Below are 17599 nucleotides of genomic sequence, written 5' to 3'. Positions count from 1 at the left end.
AAAGGTTGCCTACCCGTGATGTTCAGTATGGTCATACTGATGTAAATGTCTTCAAGAGGATGAGACTTATGTTCTGACATAGTGCAGTCAGAAGCGAAGATTGATGGGGGTTCATTACCATGTCAGTGATATCTATTCTGATTCTGTCACCATAATCTGTAGATGTAGTAGTGGACAAATCTCTTGCCATAGTGCTGTGACTACTTTCTATCATCTCTTTAATTTTATTTGGTTATGTACCGTATTTTTCGGACTATAAGACGCACCTAGGTTTTAGAGGAGGAAAATAGGGGAAAAAATTTTGAAGCAAAAACTGGTAAAATATTTAATATATGGGAGTTGTAGTTTTGCAACAGCTGCAAGGCCACATTGACAGGTGACCCTGCAGCTGTACGGGGATGCATAGAGCGTTTTTTTTTTTTGCGGGGCCAGCTGTACTTTTTAGTTATACCATTTTGGGGGATATCTATTGCTTAGATCACCTTGTATTGAAAAAAAAAACAGAAGGTGATTTAGAACTTTTATTTATTTCATATTTTTAAAGCTTTTTTTTTTTTTTTTTTTTTACTATTTTATTCCCCCCCCCCCAAAAAAAAATTTGGGGGAAAAAAAGTGCGTCTTATAGTCCGAAAAATACGGTAGATATACAAAAAAAAATTTGAAAAAGCGGTATAATAGTATAGTACAGAATTACATTAATAGTCAGAGCAAAATTCTCATAGCTTATCCTCATGAGGTGCATCAGGGTACGGCATGGTCTTTTTTTTGTTATAATATAGAAAAAAAAAGCCCACCATTGCTGCACATGGAGTAACTATCGGGGCTAGGCTTTGACCCCCAAAGCATCCTGGTCACAACAGATATAATTAGATTAAATTAAGGTTTGTGTGTGTTATTTATTATGTACATCTAAAACATAGGTAGATTACATAGTGTCTTCATATTTACACGTACACATTAGGCTATGGCTATACAACGCAACAGCATGTTTCAGACCTACTATAACAAAAACCATGTGTGGGGTGGGGGGGAGTCACATGTGGCTAGCATAATGGTACATGATGGTAGAGTTGTATGCGATAGCAGTGCAAAAGGCTGTATTTTTTTGCGGCAGGTCAGTCGCAGTTGGTTTTGTGACTTCATAAACAGTCATTAGATGGGTTTCAATGCTTAACAGAGCATGTCATTGTGTAGCTGTAACCGATATGGACATTTTGGGTTGTTTAGACCTTTCTATTGCAGAAGTGACCCTTTTGTGGGGGTGTTAGGGGATGTGAATATGTCATGAACCCCAGTGCATTCCATTGAGATTTTGACGGCGGATTTTGATTTCAATGCGAGTCCCTCGCGCTTTTTTTTTCGGTCAGTATGATTATAGCAATATCAAATTTACATTGATGGGGTTTTTTTGTGTTCTACCAGTTTTGAACAATAATCATTTATTGTCAAAAATATTTAGTTTTAGTTGTTCTGAGAGCTATGAGTTTGTTTTATTCTTCTATCAACAGACCTGTGTGATAGCATCCTTAGGGTCAGTTCACACGTGAAAACCGCCTAGCTTATTTGTGCGAGGTAAAAAACCTCGAGGAGTTTTTTTGACGCTGTTTTTTGCATTCCACGCGGTTTTTGACGAGGTTTTTGACGCGGTTTTCGCTAGCGGTTTTCGCTAGGGTTTTTTTTTCCTATATGTGCTATAGAAACTGCAGGCGAAAACCGCGCGTTTTTTTGCAAAAAAACGCGCGGTTTTGTGTGCAAAAAACCGCGCGGTTTTTTACCGCGCGGTTTTCGCCTCCCATTCACTTCTATGCAATTCTTCAGGCGTTTTCCGCCTGAAGAAAGGTCATGTCGCTTCTTCAGGCGGAAAACGCTAGGAGGAAAAAAAAAGCTAGTGGTCTACATAGACCACCATGTTAAAGGAGAGGTTTTTGAAGCGAATTCCGCTGTCAAAAACCTCCCCTTTGCCCACGTGTGAACTAGCCCTTATTGTTGGATGAACAATAGTTTGTATTAATATACAAACAGTGTAATATATAGTGTAATAGTGTTATAACTCATTGAGTAAAAGAAATAATACACCGAGTGAAATTAAACTTTATATGTTTGAAGTTAATCCTATCCTATAATCCTATCCTACTAATACTAATATTATAAATGTGAAAGTTTCTGTGTTTGGATGTTTGTGTGTTTGTTCTTCAATCACGCAAAAACGGCTGAACGGATTTGAATGAAATTCGGCACATAGATAGATTGTAACCTCAATTAAAACATAGAATTACTTTTTATCCCAGTAAATGACATGGCTTCACAACTGCTATGAATTGATGTTCACATACTATATTACACTACTCTTATCTCAGCTTTTGAGAAAGCCAGGTCTGTTATCTCACTGTGTAAACACACACACTAACCCTCTGTGGTTTGTGTTCATGCATTTGCATATTATCTGATCTGCTCCAGGCACTGCTGACAAACTGACATAGGCAAACACCTTTAATCCAAATTGGCAGCCAATTTTCAACATTCCTGGAAAAAGAAAATCTAATTTGTTGCAAACAAGGAAAGCTATGAACGAAGTCAGAAGTCCCCAAGCTCAAACGGAGCGTCCCGGTGAGCTGCTGACATGCCAGAACAATCACGGGCACAGCGCGAGGAATAAGTTCAGCGGCAGGCCAGCTTGAGAGTTGCCAAAACGCTGGAGCATGCGGATCATCAACGCCAACAACATGCTCATTATATGGCGTCCCAGCAAGCTGCTGAGATACCGGAACAATCACGAGCACAGTGCGAGGAACGATTTCAGCAGCAGGAGAACAGCTGTTGAAATGCTGGAGCAGGCGGATCATCATCACCAACAACATGGTCATTGTATTGCGTCCCAGCGAGCTGCTGAGATGTGAGGAACAAGGCCAGCAGCAGGATGGCTTGAGAGCTGCCAAAATGCCGGAGCAGGCAAACCATAGATGGCAGCAATTTCCTGAATATAGGCAGATTATTGATGCCAACAACCCAGAACGAAGTCACGGGCAGAAGCTAGTGAGATGTACAGTCCTATGAAAAAGTTTGGGTCAAACTTTGGTTTAATGCATATTGCACATTTTCTGTTAGTACAATAAACCTCATTTCAATCCTGAAATATTACTGTGTCCATCAGTTATTAGATATATCAAACTGAAATGGCTGCTGCAAACGCCACTAAAAATGATTAAGATTAATAGGGGTACCCAAACTTTTTCATAGGACTGTATATAGAGAGATAGATAGATAGATAGAGATATCTCCTATCCTATCCTACTAATATTCTAATCTAAATGTGAAAGTTTGTATGTTTGTTACTCAATCATGCAAAAACAGCTGAGTGGATTTTGATGAAATTTGGCACATAGTTTGTTACCTTGATTAACACACAGGCTACTTTTTATCTCGGTAAATGACATGTTCACGACTGTTATGAATTGATGTTCATGTACTATGTTAAACTGTTCTTGCCTGGAGCTTTATCTCAGCTAATTGGAGATTGCTGATAAAGCCAGGTCTGTTATTTCTGTATGTAAACACACAGATAACACTGAGTCCATTGTGTACACATATTTGTATATTATCTGATCAGCTCCAGGCTGACACACTCAGATGGGAAAACCCCTTTAATCCAAATGGTCAGATACCCAAATTTAAACATGCCAGGAAAAAGAAAATCTAATTTGCAGCAAAATTTTCAAAAAAGAAGAGCTATGAAGGTAACCAGAAGTCAACATAGTTCTTCTGAAGTGGAGCTGAGCAAGGTAGGCGTCAAGCGGCTCTTTGAGCAGCTGAAACGCCAGAGCATTATATGGCGTCCCAGCTAGCTGCTGAGATGCCAGAACAATATCAGGCATGGTCCAAGGAACAAGTTCAGCAGCATACCAGCTTGAGAGCTGCTGGAACAGGCAGATCATCGACGCCAACAGCACGCTCATTATAGGGCATCCTAGCGAGCTGCTGAGATACCGAAACAATCACAGGTGTGAGGAACAAGTTCAGCAGCAGGACAGCTTGAGAGCTGCCGAAACGTCAAAAGCCAAACCATCGACGGCAGCAATTTGCTGAATATAGGCGAATCATCATCGCCAACTATATATATATATATATATATATATATATATATATATATATATATATATATATATATATATATATATATATATAGCGTGTGATTACATTATTACTGGTGGATACGCTTATTGAGGAAAACTGAGACAATTGAAAAGAGGCTCTAAGCTCTAGTACCCTGTTGGGCCACCTCTAGCCTGGATACAAGGTGAAATACATTTGGGCATATAGGCATACAGGTTCTGTATGATACCATGCAGCACGTTTGCCCACAGGTGTTGCAACTGGACCTATAGATCCTGCACACTAGTAGGTTGCTTCATTTGGCATCCTAGATGGGTCCTATAAATGCTCGACTGGTGATAAATATGGTGACTGGGCAGTGAAGTGCTGCCATCTGGCAGAGACAAGTGTGGGAACTACTTTTACTTGTTGGCAGTTGGCATCCTCTTGGTTGGTGGTCTGTCTGGGCCATCCGGAGCTTGTCCATCATATGTGTCCTTACATAACCGCTTAGGATGCTGATTTCATTGAATAGAACAGTGAAGCAGGAAGCTATTCCTGCTCTAACACTCAGACATCTGCTAGTGTTGCCTGCTGAAGACCTACTATATAGAGCTGCAGATAAGAGCACCAAACTTCTCAGGGAATGAGGGTGGGTAAGGCAGGGTTCACACTACTGTTGAATTTCGTTATAAAGGTGTCTGTACAAAAAACCGGACACCTATCATAACAGACATTAATGGACACTAACAGATTTTAATGTGATCCATTTAATGGATCCATTAAAAAAAAGACACACTAGCATCAGTTAGTGTCCATTTTTTCTTGTGTTTCTGCTTTCTGAACATGTGCAGAAAAAAAAACACACAAAATAACGGACACTAACTGATAGCTATCAGTTACAGTCCATTATTAGTCTGTTGCCCATACACTTCAATATTAAAAAAAAAATAATGGACACTTGCCATTCGTTTTTTCTAACATACAGAAAAGTCCTGCATGTAAGATTTTTTTTGTCCGCTCGAAAAAAATTAGACTTCTGACAGATTGGGTATAAATGGTCACTAACTGACACAAGATAAAATCCCATTGAAGTTAATGGAAATTTTAACGGATTTCTGACGGTTCTGCTAGTTTCTGTTGCTAAAATCTTGTAACGGACAATAGACTGCTGACTGTCACCAACGGTAGTGTAAACGCCCTTTAAGAGTTCATTGTTTTTTTGTTTTTTAATTTATGTCACAACTACAGTGTGAGGGCCATTTTGGGGAGAATTAGTATTTACCGAAAACTGGGGGACAGTATAATTTGCCTGGGGGCTACTGGGACAGCATAATTAGATGTCTTGTGGCCCCTGCAGAGCATTTTAGGCCAGGTTCACACGATGTCTTTTGGCACGTAGACAGCGCGGGAGCTTTTGCGGGCCGTACACGCTCCCATTGATTTCAATGGGAGCCAGGACCGTATACACGGCGCTATTTTGCGGCCACTGCAAAATCACAGCCGCAAAATAGCGCCACGTGTACGGCCCGCAAAAGCTCCCATGCCGTCTACGTGCCACATTACGTACCAAAAGACATCGTGTGAACCCGGCCTAAGGTGTCTGGGGAACTGCATCAGAAAACAGTCCGTAGAGTATATGTAACGTTTTGATGTATTTTTCAGACTATAAGACACACTTTCCCCCAAAAAAATTTGGGGGGGAAAATGAGGGTGCGTCTTATAGTCTGAATGTGGAGGGTGCGGAATTGCAGCATCGCCACGCTGCTGCCGCTGCTGGCTTCCTGTAAGACAGGAAAGTAGCGATGCCACAGGCCCCGGCACAGGCCCATCGTTCTATTACAGCGGGTGCCGGGTCTGTAATGGCGGCCGCTCTGCTGCAGAGTGGCCGCCATAGCAACCAGGTTTCCACTATATGCGGAGGCCCGCAGCTAATACCCGCAATTAGAATGCATTCTAATTGCGGGCATAAAAACGTAACGCTCCCTTCCCCCCAAAGTGTAAAATACCCACCAGGGCCAGAACCTACCAGCCCCATACCTGTAAAGTTGCAGGCCGGCTCCTGCGATATTGGTCCTGTTCTGGTGACAGCCGGGAGCCTACTGAAGGCTCCCAGGCCTGTCACTGCTATATTACTATTGCGGCTGGTCCATGACCATCCGCAATAGTAATGTATAGAATCTCCCATAGACGGCAATACACTTGTATTGCTGCTTAAGGGACTTGCAAACAAATGATTGCAGGTTCAAGTCCCCTAAGGGGGGCTAATAAATAGTTAAAAAAATAAAATAAAGTTCTAAATCACCTCCTTTCCCTAGAATACATATAAAAGTAGAAAATGACTGTGAAACACATACACATTAGGAATCCCTGTGTCTGAAAATGCCCGGTCTACTAATATTTTTCCTGTACGTTGAACGTCAAAATCAAAAGTGCTAAACCTGCCGGGTTTTTCTCATCGTTTTGCCTCTGATTTAAATAAAAGGTGATCTAAGCAATAGACATTCCCTAAAATGGTATAACTAAAAAGTACATCTGACCCTGAAAAAAAAACTCTCTATGCATCCCCATACAGCTGCAGGGTCACCTGTCAATGTGGCCTTGCAGCTGTTGCAGAACTACAACTCCCATATATTAAATATTTTACCATTTTTTGCCTATTTTCCTCCTCTAAAACCTAGGTGCATCTTATAGTCCAGTGCGTCTTATAGTCCGAAAAATACGGTATATCTTTTTTTTATATCGGTAATATGGCCAAAAAAAAGCACTTTTGTTGTTTTTGATGTTTCGTTTTTATGGCGTCGTCATGGATGCATCAATGGCTATTTGTGTTGTGTTCGATTTTATTTTTTAAATACTTTATAGCATTTTATTTTATTTTTTACATTTGTATTTACGCCTTCAGAAGGCTCCTGTCACCATGAAATGCATTGGCATCCCACAACCCTGTCGTGTGTTGCGGAAGGAGTCAAATAAAGAAGGAGTTGAAGGACTGTCAATTGTGTTTTCACTGTTTGCAGAATTATTTGCTTAACACTTCAAAGTTGTTTTTCAACAAAAGTGACTTATATAACAAACACTACCTTTCGTAGACCACCTTTAAGAGGTTAATAATCTTGTGCTGTATCTTATTTTGTTCTCCAGTCACACTTAGGGCTCGTTCACATCTGCGCCCGGTCTCCGTTCATGCAGGTTTTACGTTTCCTGCACAAAACTGAGCAGGAGACGGAAACCTGCAGGACTCTTTCAAACCCATTCATTTGAATGGGTTTGAAAGATGTTTGGCCGTGAGTGCCGGTCAGCGTTTTATGCTCTCTGCCGTGAAACCGTTTTTTTAATATCAGAAACAGAGTCGGACATGCAGTACTCTGTGTCCGATTTTAAAAAAACTGTTTCGCGGTGGAGAGCATAAAACGCTCACGGCCGGACCCGGTCTGACAGCTTTCCGTCTTCTGCGTGCAGAAGACGGAAAGCTGAGAACAGACTCTGGGTGCTAGTGTGAACCTAGCGTTAGTTGAACGCTGTGTAACTGGACTAGTCTGATGGGATCATACAGTCCTATGAAAAAGTTTGGGCACCCCTATTAATCTTAATCATTTTTTGTTCTAAATATTTTGGTGTTTGCAACAGCCATTTCAGTTTGATATATCTAATAACTGATGGACACAGTAATATTTCAGGATTGAAATGAGGTTTATTGTACTAACAGAAAATGTGCAATATGCATTAAACCAAAATTTGACCGGTGCAAAAGTATGGGCACCCTTATCATTTTATTGATTTGAATTCCCCTAACTACTTTTTACTGACTTACTGAAGCACAAAATTGGTTTTGTAACCTCAGTGAGCTTTGAACTTCATAGCCAGATGTATCCAATCATAAGAAAAGGTATTTAAGGTGGCCAATTGCAAGTTGATCTCCTATTTGAATCTCCTCTGAAGAGTGGCATCATGGGCTACTCAAAACAACTCTCAAATGATCTGAAAACAAAGATTGTTCAACATAGTTGTTCAGGGGAAGGATACAAAAAGTTGTCTCAGAGATTTAACCTGTCAGTTTCCACTGTGAGGAACATAGTAAGGAAATGGAAGACCACAGGGACAGTTCTTGTTAAGCCCAGAAGTGGCAGGCCAAGAAAAATATCAGAAAGGCAGAGAAGAAGAATGGTGAGAACAGTCAAGGACAATCCACAGACCACCTCCAAAGAGCTGCAGCATCATCTTGCTGCAGATGGTGTCACTGTGCATCGGTCAACTATACAGCGCACTTTGCACAAATAGAAGCTGTATGGGAGAGTGATGAGAAAGAAGCCGTTTCTGCACGTACGCCACAAATAGAGTTGCCTGAGGTATGAAAAAGCACATTTGGACAAGGCAGCTTCATTTTGGAAACAAAAATTGAGTTGTTTGGTTATAAAAAAAAAGGCGTTATGCATGGCGTCCAAAAAGAAACAGCATCCCAAGAAAAACACATGCTACCCACTGTAAAATTTGGTGGAGGTTCCATCATGCTTTGGGGCTGTGTGGCCAATGCCGGCATCGGGAATCTTGTTAAAGTTGAGAGTCGCATGGATTCCACTCAGTATCAGCAGATTCTTGAGAATAATGTTCAAGAATCAGTGACGAAGTTGAAGTTACGCCGGGGATGGATATTTCAGCAAGACAATGATCCAAAACACCGCTCCAAATTCTCAGGCATTCATGCAGAGGAACAATTACAATGTTCTGGAATGGCCATCCCAGTCCCCAGACCTGAATATCATTGAACATCTGTGGGATGATATGAAGCGGGCTGTCCATGCTCGGCGACCATCTAACTTAACTGAACTTGAATTGTTTGTCCAAAATACCTTTATCCAGGAACTGATTAAAAGCTACAGGAAGCGACTAGAGGCTGTTATCTTTGCAAAAGGAGGATCTACTAAATATTAATGTCACTTTTCTGTTGAGGTGCCCATACTTTTGCACCGGTCAAATTTTGGTTTAATGCATATTGCACATTTTCTGTTAGTACAATAAACCTCATTTCAATCCTGAAATATTACTGTGTCCATCAGTTATTAGATATATCAAACTGAAATGGCTGTTATAAACACCAAAATATTTAGAGCTAAAAATGATTAAGATTAATAGGGGTGCCCAAACTTTTTCATAGGACTGTATGTCCGTATTTGACATCAGCCACCTCTGTTTGTGTTGTGCAGGTGAGGTGTTCCTGGCTGCTGCTTGGGCTTTCCCTCCTTTGCGGAACCACTGCATTTTACGTCCCTGGTGTGGCTCCAATGAATTTTCGCCAAAATGCTCCTGTAGATATAAAGGTAAGCTGCTTTTTGGCACCAGGGTTGGTTGTCACATACAACAGGTACTGAAGGCTTCTATATTGCCCCCCAGGCTGTGAAACTAACCAGCTCCCGGACGCAGCTGCCTTATGAATATTACTCCCTGCCATTCTGCCGACCAACGGAGATCACCTACAAAGCAGAAAATCTGGGTAAGAGTCAATGATTGTTAAATATTAGGGTTGCACATGGAGTATGTGATACAGTGGTGGACAGCTTTCGGTAGGTATTTTTAACCCTTTCCTAGCTCTTATCTATGTCATACGTCCCTACATGGTGGCACTTCAGTAGCCAATGACATATGTAAGATGTCCTTGCTCCTAATTTTTGATTTCTCAGGATCCATTAGAACTATGAAGATAGCCTTGGATTCACTTTAAAAGACTGATCTTAATTCCTGACAGCGGTTTTAACAGTGAATCGCTCCGGATTTTTAAGGGCTATCATGATGATCTTGGTATAATTTTAAAGTTGAGATTATAATATTCATAGCTTTAAAGAGGACCTTTCACCATATCTGGGCACATGCAGTGTTATATACTGCCAGAAAGCTGACAGTGCGCTGAATTCAGCGCACTGTCGGCTTTCCCGATCTGTGCCCGGTGTGAAGAGCTTACGGTGCCGGTACCGTAGTGCTCTATGGTCAGAAGGGCGTTTCTGACCATTAGCCAGAGACGTCCTTCTGCCTCGCGGCGCCAATTGCGCTGTGCTGTGGAGCGGGGAGGAACGCCCCCTCCCTCTGCTCACACTGCTCGTCCGTAGACCAGCATTATCAGGGAGGGAGGGGGCGTTGCTCCCCGCTCCACAGCACAGCGCGATTGGCGCAGCGAGGCAGAAGGACGTCTCTGGCTAATGGTCAGAAACGCCCTTCTGACCATAGAGCACTACGGTACCGGCACCGTAAGCTCTTCACACCAGGCACAGATCGGGAAAGCCGACAGTGCGCTGAATTCAGCGCACTGTCAGCTTTCTGGCAGTATATGACACTGCATGTGCCCAAAAGTGGTGAAAGGTCCTCTTTAACAGATCCTGAGATATATGGCTATAAATTGTCCCCCTGCCTTTCCATCCTCATGCAGCATGTCCGGATAGGAATAACAAAGAAGTCGGCTCTGCCTCTGGTCTGTATCCTCTCCACAGACACTGTGCTAGCTAGTTGTAGTCTAGTGTCTGTAGGAGACAGACACGGCCTGACTCAGGTCTTCTGTCTTACACCGTTTTTAAAAGATTGCTTGATTTCTGTTTCAGTGTACTTGAGAGAGTGTTTGTGGTATATATAAATTGTGTACACTTTTAAGTTTATTATTTTATACATGTTTTGTAAGTGAATGTAAGATTGAATATGAGTTTTAGATGCAAATGTGTTTTAGTGCATTTTTTTTTTTAAATGTTTGTCACAGCTACATGCTTTAAAGGGTTACTTTACTCTAAACATGCATCCATGTGTAAACTTAGAGTCCAGATTTGTGACCTTAAAGTGAATGTAACACTATTTCTCTGTGTTTTCTCTATCACTAGGTGAAGTCCTGCGGGGTGACAGAATTGTTAACACTCCCTTTAAGGTGGAGATGAATAGTAACAAGAAATGTGAGATTTTATGCAAGAACACTCCCACCAACCCCCTTGTACTTACAGCAGAAAAGAGCAAACTGATTGCAGAGCGGATACAGGAGGATTACTATGTACACTTGTGAGTTTGCTTCACCACATTTTTATCATATTAGAGGCTTCTCTGTTATTGCTATTTTTGGGGAAGCTTAAAGCTTATGGGTTTCCCATGAATGCTGCCATGCATTTATACTTCCAATGGAGCAGTATGAATGCTACTATGTAGGTATGCATCATCTATAGATCACATCAGCCGTACATGTGGAATTATCAGCAGTGGAAAAGCCCTTCAATAGCTGATAAATTCATGTACTGTGTAACATCAAATTTCATCTGCCTCTGGTTAAGCTTTGTGTGTGCTTGGGTTCAGAATTGCAGACAATCTACCAGTGGCCACCAGACTGGATGTTCATCTTGGTCATGATGAGGATGATAAGAAGAAGGACCGAGATGTTCAATTTGAGCATGGCTATAGACTGGGATTCACTGACAACAATAAGGTGACTATATAATTCATTAGCCCTGTGGTATAGAGCAAATTGAGAATAAAAGGCTTGTACAGTATATTTTTGCAAAAATATAGATCAGTTACAGATCTCATGATTAACAATGCCACCTCTTCTTTCAGTTTTATATCCACAATCACCTGTCATTCTATTTGTACTTCCATCGGGAAGAGGTGGAAGAAAATCAAGAGCCCACATTTAGGGTTGTGAGGTTTGAGGTCGTCCCTCAGAGCATCAAAATGGAAGGTAATGACACTGATTATTGTAATATGTAGATTAGATCAGGGCCTTGACTATTACATGTGCAGAATAGCAGTCACTCCCAGGCTTTTCAGAGGGCCCAATCCTCCCATTTCCACATACGTCACTGGTAGAGAGGAGCAATATGTTATTAAAGGGGTTGTTCAGTTTCAGTAACTAAACTGTACTGTTTGTATGCTGAAAAGTTCTGCACTTTTCCATTATAGTTTATGTATCAGTTCCTCATGGTTTTCTAGATCTGTGCTTGCTGACATTCATGGTTTACTTCCAATGTTTACTGATAAAACTCAGTCCATGGTCATGTGATGGACACATAGGTGTGCAGCTCATTATAAGATATGGCATTACTTTACTATACAATGATGGTAAGGTACATGACTGTGGACTGAGGTTTATCCACTGGAAGTAAACAATGATTCACAGCAAAGAGATCTAGAAAACAATGAGGAATTTAATCCACATATATATTAGAAATTGCATAAACCTTTCAGTATACAAATAACATTTGTTGAAACTGGTCTAACCCTTTTACTGACTTTTAATGTTACAGATCTGAAAGGAACTCAGGATGGAAGCTGCACTGTTCCTGAAGGCTCCAATTCTGCACCCCAGGAGATTGACCCCGCCAAGGAGAACAAGCTGCTGTTTACATATTCAGTGCACTGGCAGGTAAGTGGGCTTTCTGATTGTCCTTGTAGGGTGTAAGATTGAAGAACTTGCAGTAAGATGTGTCGTTGTTTATTCAGGAGAGCGACATTAAATGGGCTTCCCGCTGGGACACATACCTGACAATGAGCGATGTGCAGATTCACTGGTTCTCCATCATCAACTCTGTGGTTGTTGTCTTCTTCCTATCAGGTGAGCTCCTAATTCAGATACTATGGGATACTTCTGTTATTGTAGCAATGCTGATTTATAGCGGACATCCTACTTCAGTCACATCCAGTGCTGCACTCACAATTCTGCTGAATAGCTTAAAGGGGTTGTCCAGGATATACAGTACTTTTGTGTTACATCCCCCATGATCCCAGTTGCAACTTTGTAATATACTTACATTAGCTTTATTACACCATTTTCTTGGTGTGAGTCGCAATCGTGTGATAGCACCTTGCACAATTTCACAGGTTCCTGTGGTGTTGCGGAGCCCAGCAGGCACTTCTTGGCATGGGATGTCCTCAAGTAAGTGGGATGTCCTGTGCCTCTTCTCCTTCTGCTTAGAAAACCTCTGATCCCCTCCATCCACTCATGAGCATCTCATTGTCATTTTTAACAAAAGCTCCCCATCACACTCTCTCTACTTGTGAGACGCTATGTGCAGGGCAGCAGCAGCAAGTTCATAGCAATGAAGCTGAACCGCTGAATGGAAGGGTGGGGTAGTGGTTGGGATATGCTGATGATGTATGGGTGATGCACACATAGGTTATCAACATGTACATGTATCTATGTGTGCATCACCCACCTACCCTCTCCTCCTGTCTCTGTGATCACAAGCTACCATCCACTCTCCATAGATGAAATGTTCGGGCAGCCTTCAGGTACTGAAAGCTGATGCAGTGGTTGAGGAGTGCACGCAGTAATAGTAGTAGCACCACAGCCTCTTCCACTGTATAGCCATGGTTTTGAGGAATATATTTGAATAGGAGCAGCCTACACGCTCTCTCCATCCATTGTAGCAACTAGGGTCTTGGAGATTGGATCCCTCACAGATCAGATCAGTATGAAAAATCTATTTAGGGCCAGAAAACCTCTTTCACATCTCCTCTTGATTGCTCATACCACAGGAGATAAACTTGCTGTTTGAAACACACATTGATGCTGGATTCCAGGTGGTGGTCAGCAGAATTGTGACTACTACCCTGGATGTGACTAGTGTATAAGAGCAGTTATAGTTAAGTTACATCGTGTCATAACCTACTTATAAGATGATGAAGCTGAAGTGTCTCATTGTCTTCTTTTTTCATACCTTGTGTTTTGGCCCCAGGTATTCTGAGCATGATTATCATCAGAACCTTGAGGAAGGATATTGCAAACTATAACAAGGAGGATGATATTGTAAGTTCCATTCACAGACACTATCACTGATCCAGCTTGGTGACCTTGTTGTCTTCTGAAGTTTCACTTTGTTTTTCCCCACAGGAAGACACAATGGAGGAGTCTGGCTGGAAATTGGTGCATGGAGATGTCTTCAGGCCTCCCCAGTATCCCATGATCCTTAGCTCTCTGCTGGGTTCTGGGATCCAGCTCTTCTGCATGGTCCTGATTGTTATTTGTGAGTATGTAGTGATGAGGTGTTATGGTGGAGATACAGGCTGGAGACCATCTGTGTTCATACATTCTACCTACTTTGTACCCTGCAGTTGTGGCAATGCTGGGGATGTTGTCTCCGTCAAGTCGGGGAGCCCTGATGACCACAGCCTGCTTTCTCTTCATGTTCATGGGGTAAGAAAATCTTGTAGTGTGTGTGTGTGTGTGTGATGGATCAATTTCCACCATGTTATATAGTAATAGATAATCTTTCCTTTTAAATTCCTGCTAACCTTTAGTTTAATGTCCCCATTTACATGTTTTTTTTCTCAGGGTTTTTGGAGGATTCTTCGCTGGACGTTTGTACCGTACTCTAAAGGGACATAGGTGGCGCAAAGGAGCTTTCTGTGTAAGTAACATGGATTTTCATAAACAGCATAATTTTATTTTTGCTAGGGCCACACGGTGGCTCAGTGGTTAGCACTGCAGCCTTGCAGCGCTGGAGTCCTGGTGTTCAAATCCCGCCAAGGGCAAAAAACCATCTTCAAGGAGTTTGTATGTTCTCCCCGTGTTTGCATGGATTTCCATCCCATATTCCAAAAAAAGACATACTGATAGGGAAAAATGTACATTGTGAGCTCTATGTGGGGCTCACAATCTACATTTAAAAAAAAAAAAAAAAAATTATTTTTGCTGAGGCAATGTCTTGTGTAATGACTACTTCATCAGCTATGCACTATAGCAGACCTTACATACATTGAAAGAGCAGGCAACTACTGAGAGATGTCATGTTGTGCATTCTGGTAGCTGATAGGATATCTAAAAATGCAGGTTTGTAGATAACTGGAGTATGATAAAGGTTCAGACCAATGAAATATGTTTTGGTGCATAATGTCATGTATTAACTTGTCACTGCAGACGGCGACTTTGTATCCAGGAGTGGTGTTTAGCATCTGCTTCATCCTGAATTGCTTCATATGGGGGAAACATTCCTCTGGTGCGGTAAGTCTAGTATTCCTGGGTTTTAGCTCCTCTGCCTTGTCCCTTGTAAGCACTATATTTTCTGTGTCCTGCAGGTCCCCTTTCCCACCATGCTAGCTCTGCTGTGTATGTGGTTTGGCATCTCGCTTCCACTTGTCTACCTCGGATATTACTTTGGTTTCCGCAAGCAGCCATACGACAACCCAGTCCGAACCAATCAAATTCCTCGGCAGATTCCAGAACAGCGATGGTACATGAAGAGATTTGTGGGGTAAGGATCTTCTTACAGTCCGGGTCATTGGACATCTTATGTGAGACATCTGCTGTAGGCACTGTTACTAGTTTAAAGTCCTGTAGTGATCTGGTAATTTAGGAGCGTTAACTCTCTTACCTACTGTAAACCGATGGCTGGACAGGTAATGGAGGGGGTGTACATCTCACCCAGACTACTAAGGTAGGTGAGATGAGAAAACTCCAGAAAGAACATTTCTCAGCAGATAATTCTGTCTGCTGACGGTTATTTCAAAGTTCCAGTTACTGGGCTGGATTTTTAGGAATGACAGGTAGGTTGGTAATGGGACCTGTCATTCCACTCCCCTCCAGTCCACACTTTGGGGTGTTCCGGCAGCGGCTCAGCTGCAGAGTGTCTCCTCGTCAAGGAGGCTTAAGAAGCCAGCTCCAGCAGCAACACTTTGGCAGAGCTTGGCTGGAGAGCAAACAGAGAGGTCATAATTTTGGAGCTGTGTCCTGAATGACTCTACTGGCTTTTGGATTTCTGTTACTCTAGGTGAGGTAACCTATTCTATGTTTAGTTAGAGCCTAGCCGGGCAGGTATTTATTTTTGTATTGTTTCCTTTTGTTGCTGCACTACCTTTCTGAGTGAAAATAAACCCTACCTTTGTTTTTGGACTAAAAGAAACTGGACTTTTGTGTCTATGCCACCCTACCTAGCAACCCCAGACCCTGACACTTCATTTTGGTGGACAGATAATTTTTGTACTCCCACAGAAAATGAAATATAAAGCGGAAAAGGATAAATTTGTCTTGACTATCAGGTGGCTTCCTTACCTTGTCATTGCTGCTTAGAGTTTTTAATACAGTATCATAGAAGTGGGTGACTGGGGGGGGGGGGTGATCTGGTTCAAATGGCTCTGTCCTATTCTGCCCTCTATAGTAACCACTGATATTTTGGTGATTGACAAAGTCATAATCTCTTTTCCGTAGAATCCTGATGGCTGGAATTTTACCATTTGGAGCCATGTTCATTGAGCTGTTCTTCATCTTCAGTGTAAGTTCTCCTTGTCTAAATCATCTAAGAAAAAAAAAAAAAAAGACACTGATCACATAATAAAAGATGGTACAGTGTATCTGCATGACACCTTGCATTGTCATGGGGGGGGGAGTTGTATTTTTGTAGGAACCAATCGAGTATATAGATTTATTTTATTATTTTGAATTGAATAAACTATATTTTGTATTTTAAATACTATATAAATACTATATGTACCAAAAAATTTACTTTAATAAATATTTGAAAACCAAACCAAAAAGCATTGAGCACAGCTTCTGACAGTTTAAGGACATTTTCTAACTTTTGGGTAGATTGCTAATAACATGTATACTTCTCAGAGAGTGAGGAAGAGGTTAAAGACATGCAAAGGAGAGAAATATTTATTGCAGGTCATGGAGAGGATGTTGAGGAACTACAGATAGAATATGTAGGAAAATTAACCCTTACCTCTTCTGCACAGCAAAGATCAGACAGCACAATGAAAAATCATAATCCTCATTAATTCCCTTACACAAGGTGAGGCAGGGACCTGCACCAGTTTGGATGCACATAATGGGAAAGCCAACAGTTTGCTCAGTTCAATGCACTGTCGGCTTTCTAGTGGTATATAAAATCACATGTGCTCGAGGGCATGAAAGGTTCTCTTTAATAAGAAAAATTATTTTGGGGCCGAGAAACCTCTTTAACTCCAGTGTTTCATGTACTCCCTTTAGGCTTGAAAAGGGAACAGTGTAACATATCATGGCAGGATCACAGTATTGTCTGTAACATTGAAGACCTATATGTCTACATAGGCGCTGTTTAGAATACAGTAGAATATTTTTATATACATAACTGAGAATTAAAGGCATTGCAGATGTTATGTGTTTGCCTCTTTTAGCGGTAACATAAGGAAACATCTAGTCATATTAGAACACCCCTAACGTTTTCTGAAGCATATAAGGAATACGTACTTTGTAGTAAAGAAAATGGATGCTATTAGCCATTGATCCTCTTCCTCATTTCTGTGTCTATTCCAGGCCATCTGGGAGAATCAGTTTTATTACTTGTTTGGCTTCCTATTCTTGGTGTTCATCATCCTTGTGGTGTCCTGCTCCCAGATCAGCATTGTCATGGTCTATTTCCAGCTGTGTGCAGAGGTAAGTAGCTTACAACATCAAGGGATTATACCAGAATTGAAATTTATCACCTGACCACAGGGTATGTGATAAGTGTCTGATGACTGGGAACTCAACAGCACAGACCCTCACCAATTGTGGTAAAAGGGATCCCCACATCTG

At 41.5% G+C, this 17599-nt stretch overlaps 1 protein-coding gene across 3 annotated transcripts in view; it reads left to right on the top strand.

Annotated features, from left to right (window-relative positions):
• TM9SF4 (transmembrane 9 superfamily member 4) overlaps positions 1–17599 on the top strand; it is a 318186-nt gene that overhangs the window by 4748 nt on the left and 295839 nt on the right. For 2 of the 3 annotated variants that reach the window (XR_012716888.1, XM_075276854.1), the window contains exons 2-16: positions 9294–9407; positions 9481–9580; positions 10947–11118; positions 11407–11536; positions 11665–11788; positions 12354–12472; positions 12550–12661; positions 13785–13855; positions 13940–14072; positions 14161–14242; positions 14381–14456; positions 14966–15049; positions 15124–15299; positions 16253–16316; positions 17339–17458. Coding sequence is in view for 2 of the 3 variants with exons in the window: in XM_075276854.1 (XP_075132955.1) it covers positions 9294–9407; positions 9481–9580; positions 10947–11118; positions 11407–11536; positions 11665–11788; positions 12354–12472; positions 12550–12661; positions 13785–13855; positions 13940–14072; positions 14161–14242; positions 14381–14456; positions 14966–15049; positions 15124–15299; positions 16253–16316; positions 17339–17458 (1677 nt within the window). In the remaining variant the exon portion in view is untranslated. The remainder of the gene's footprint in view (positions 1–9293; positions 9408–9480; positions 9581–10946; positions 11119–11406; positions 11537–11664; positions 11789–12353; positions 12473–12549; positions 12662–13784; positions 13856–13939; positions 14073–14160; positions 14243–14380; positions 14457–14965; positions 15050–15123; positions 15300–16252; positions 16317–17338; positions 17459–17599) is intronic. The other variant, XM_075276856.1, reaches the window with a different exon arrangement.

This window comes from Leptodactylus fuscus, chromosome 6 (assembly GCF_031893055.1).
Source record: "Leptodactylus fuscus isolate aLepFus1 chromosome 6, aLepFus1.hap2, whole genome shotgun sequence".
Classification (NCBI taxonomy): Eukaryota; Metazoa; Chordata; class Amphibia; order Anura; family Leptodactylidae; genus Leptodactylus; species Leptodactylus fuscus.
This window is presented reverse-complemented; position numbering and strand designations above follow the sequence as displayed.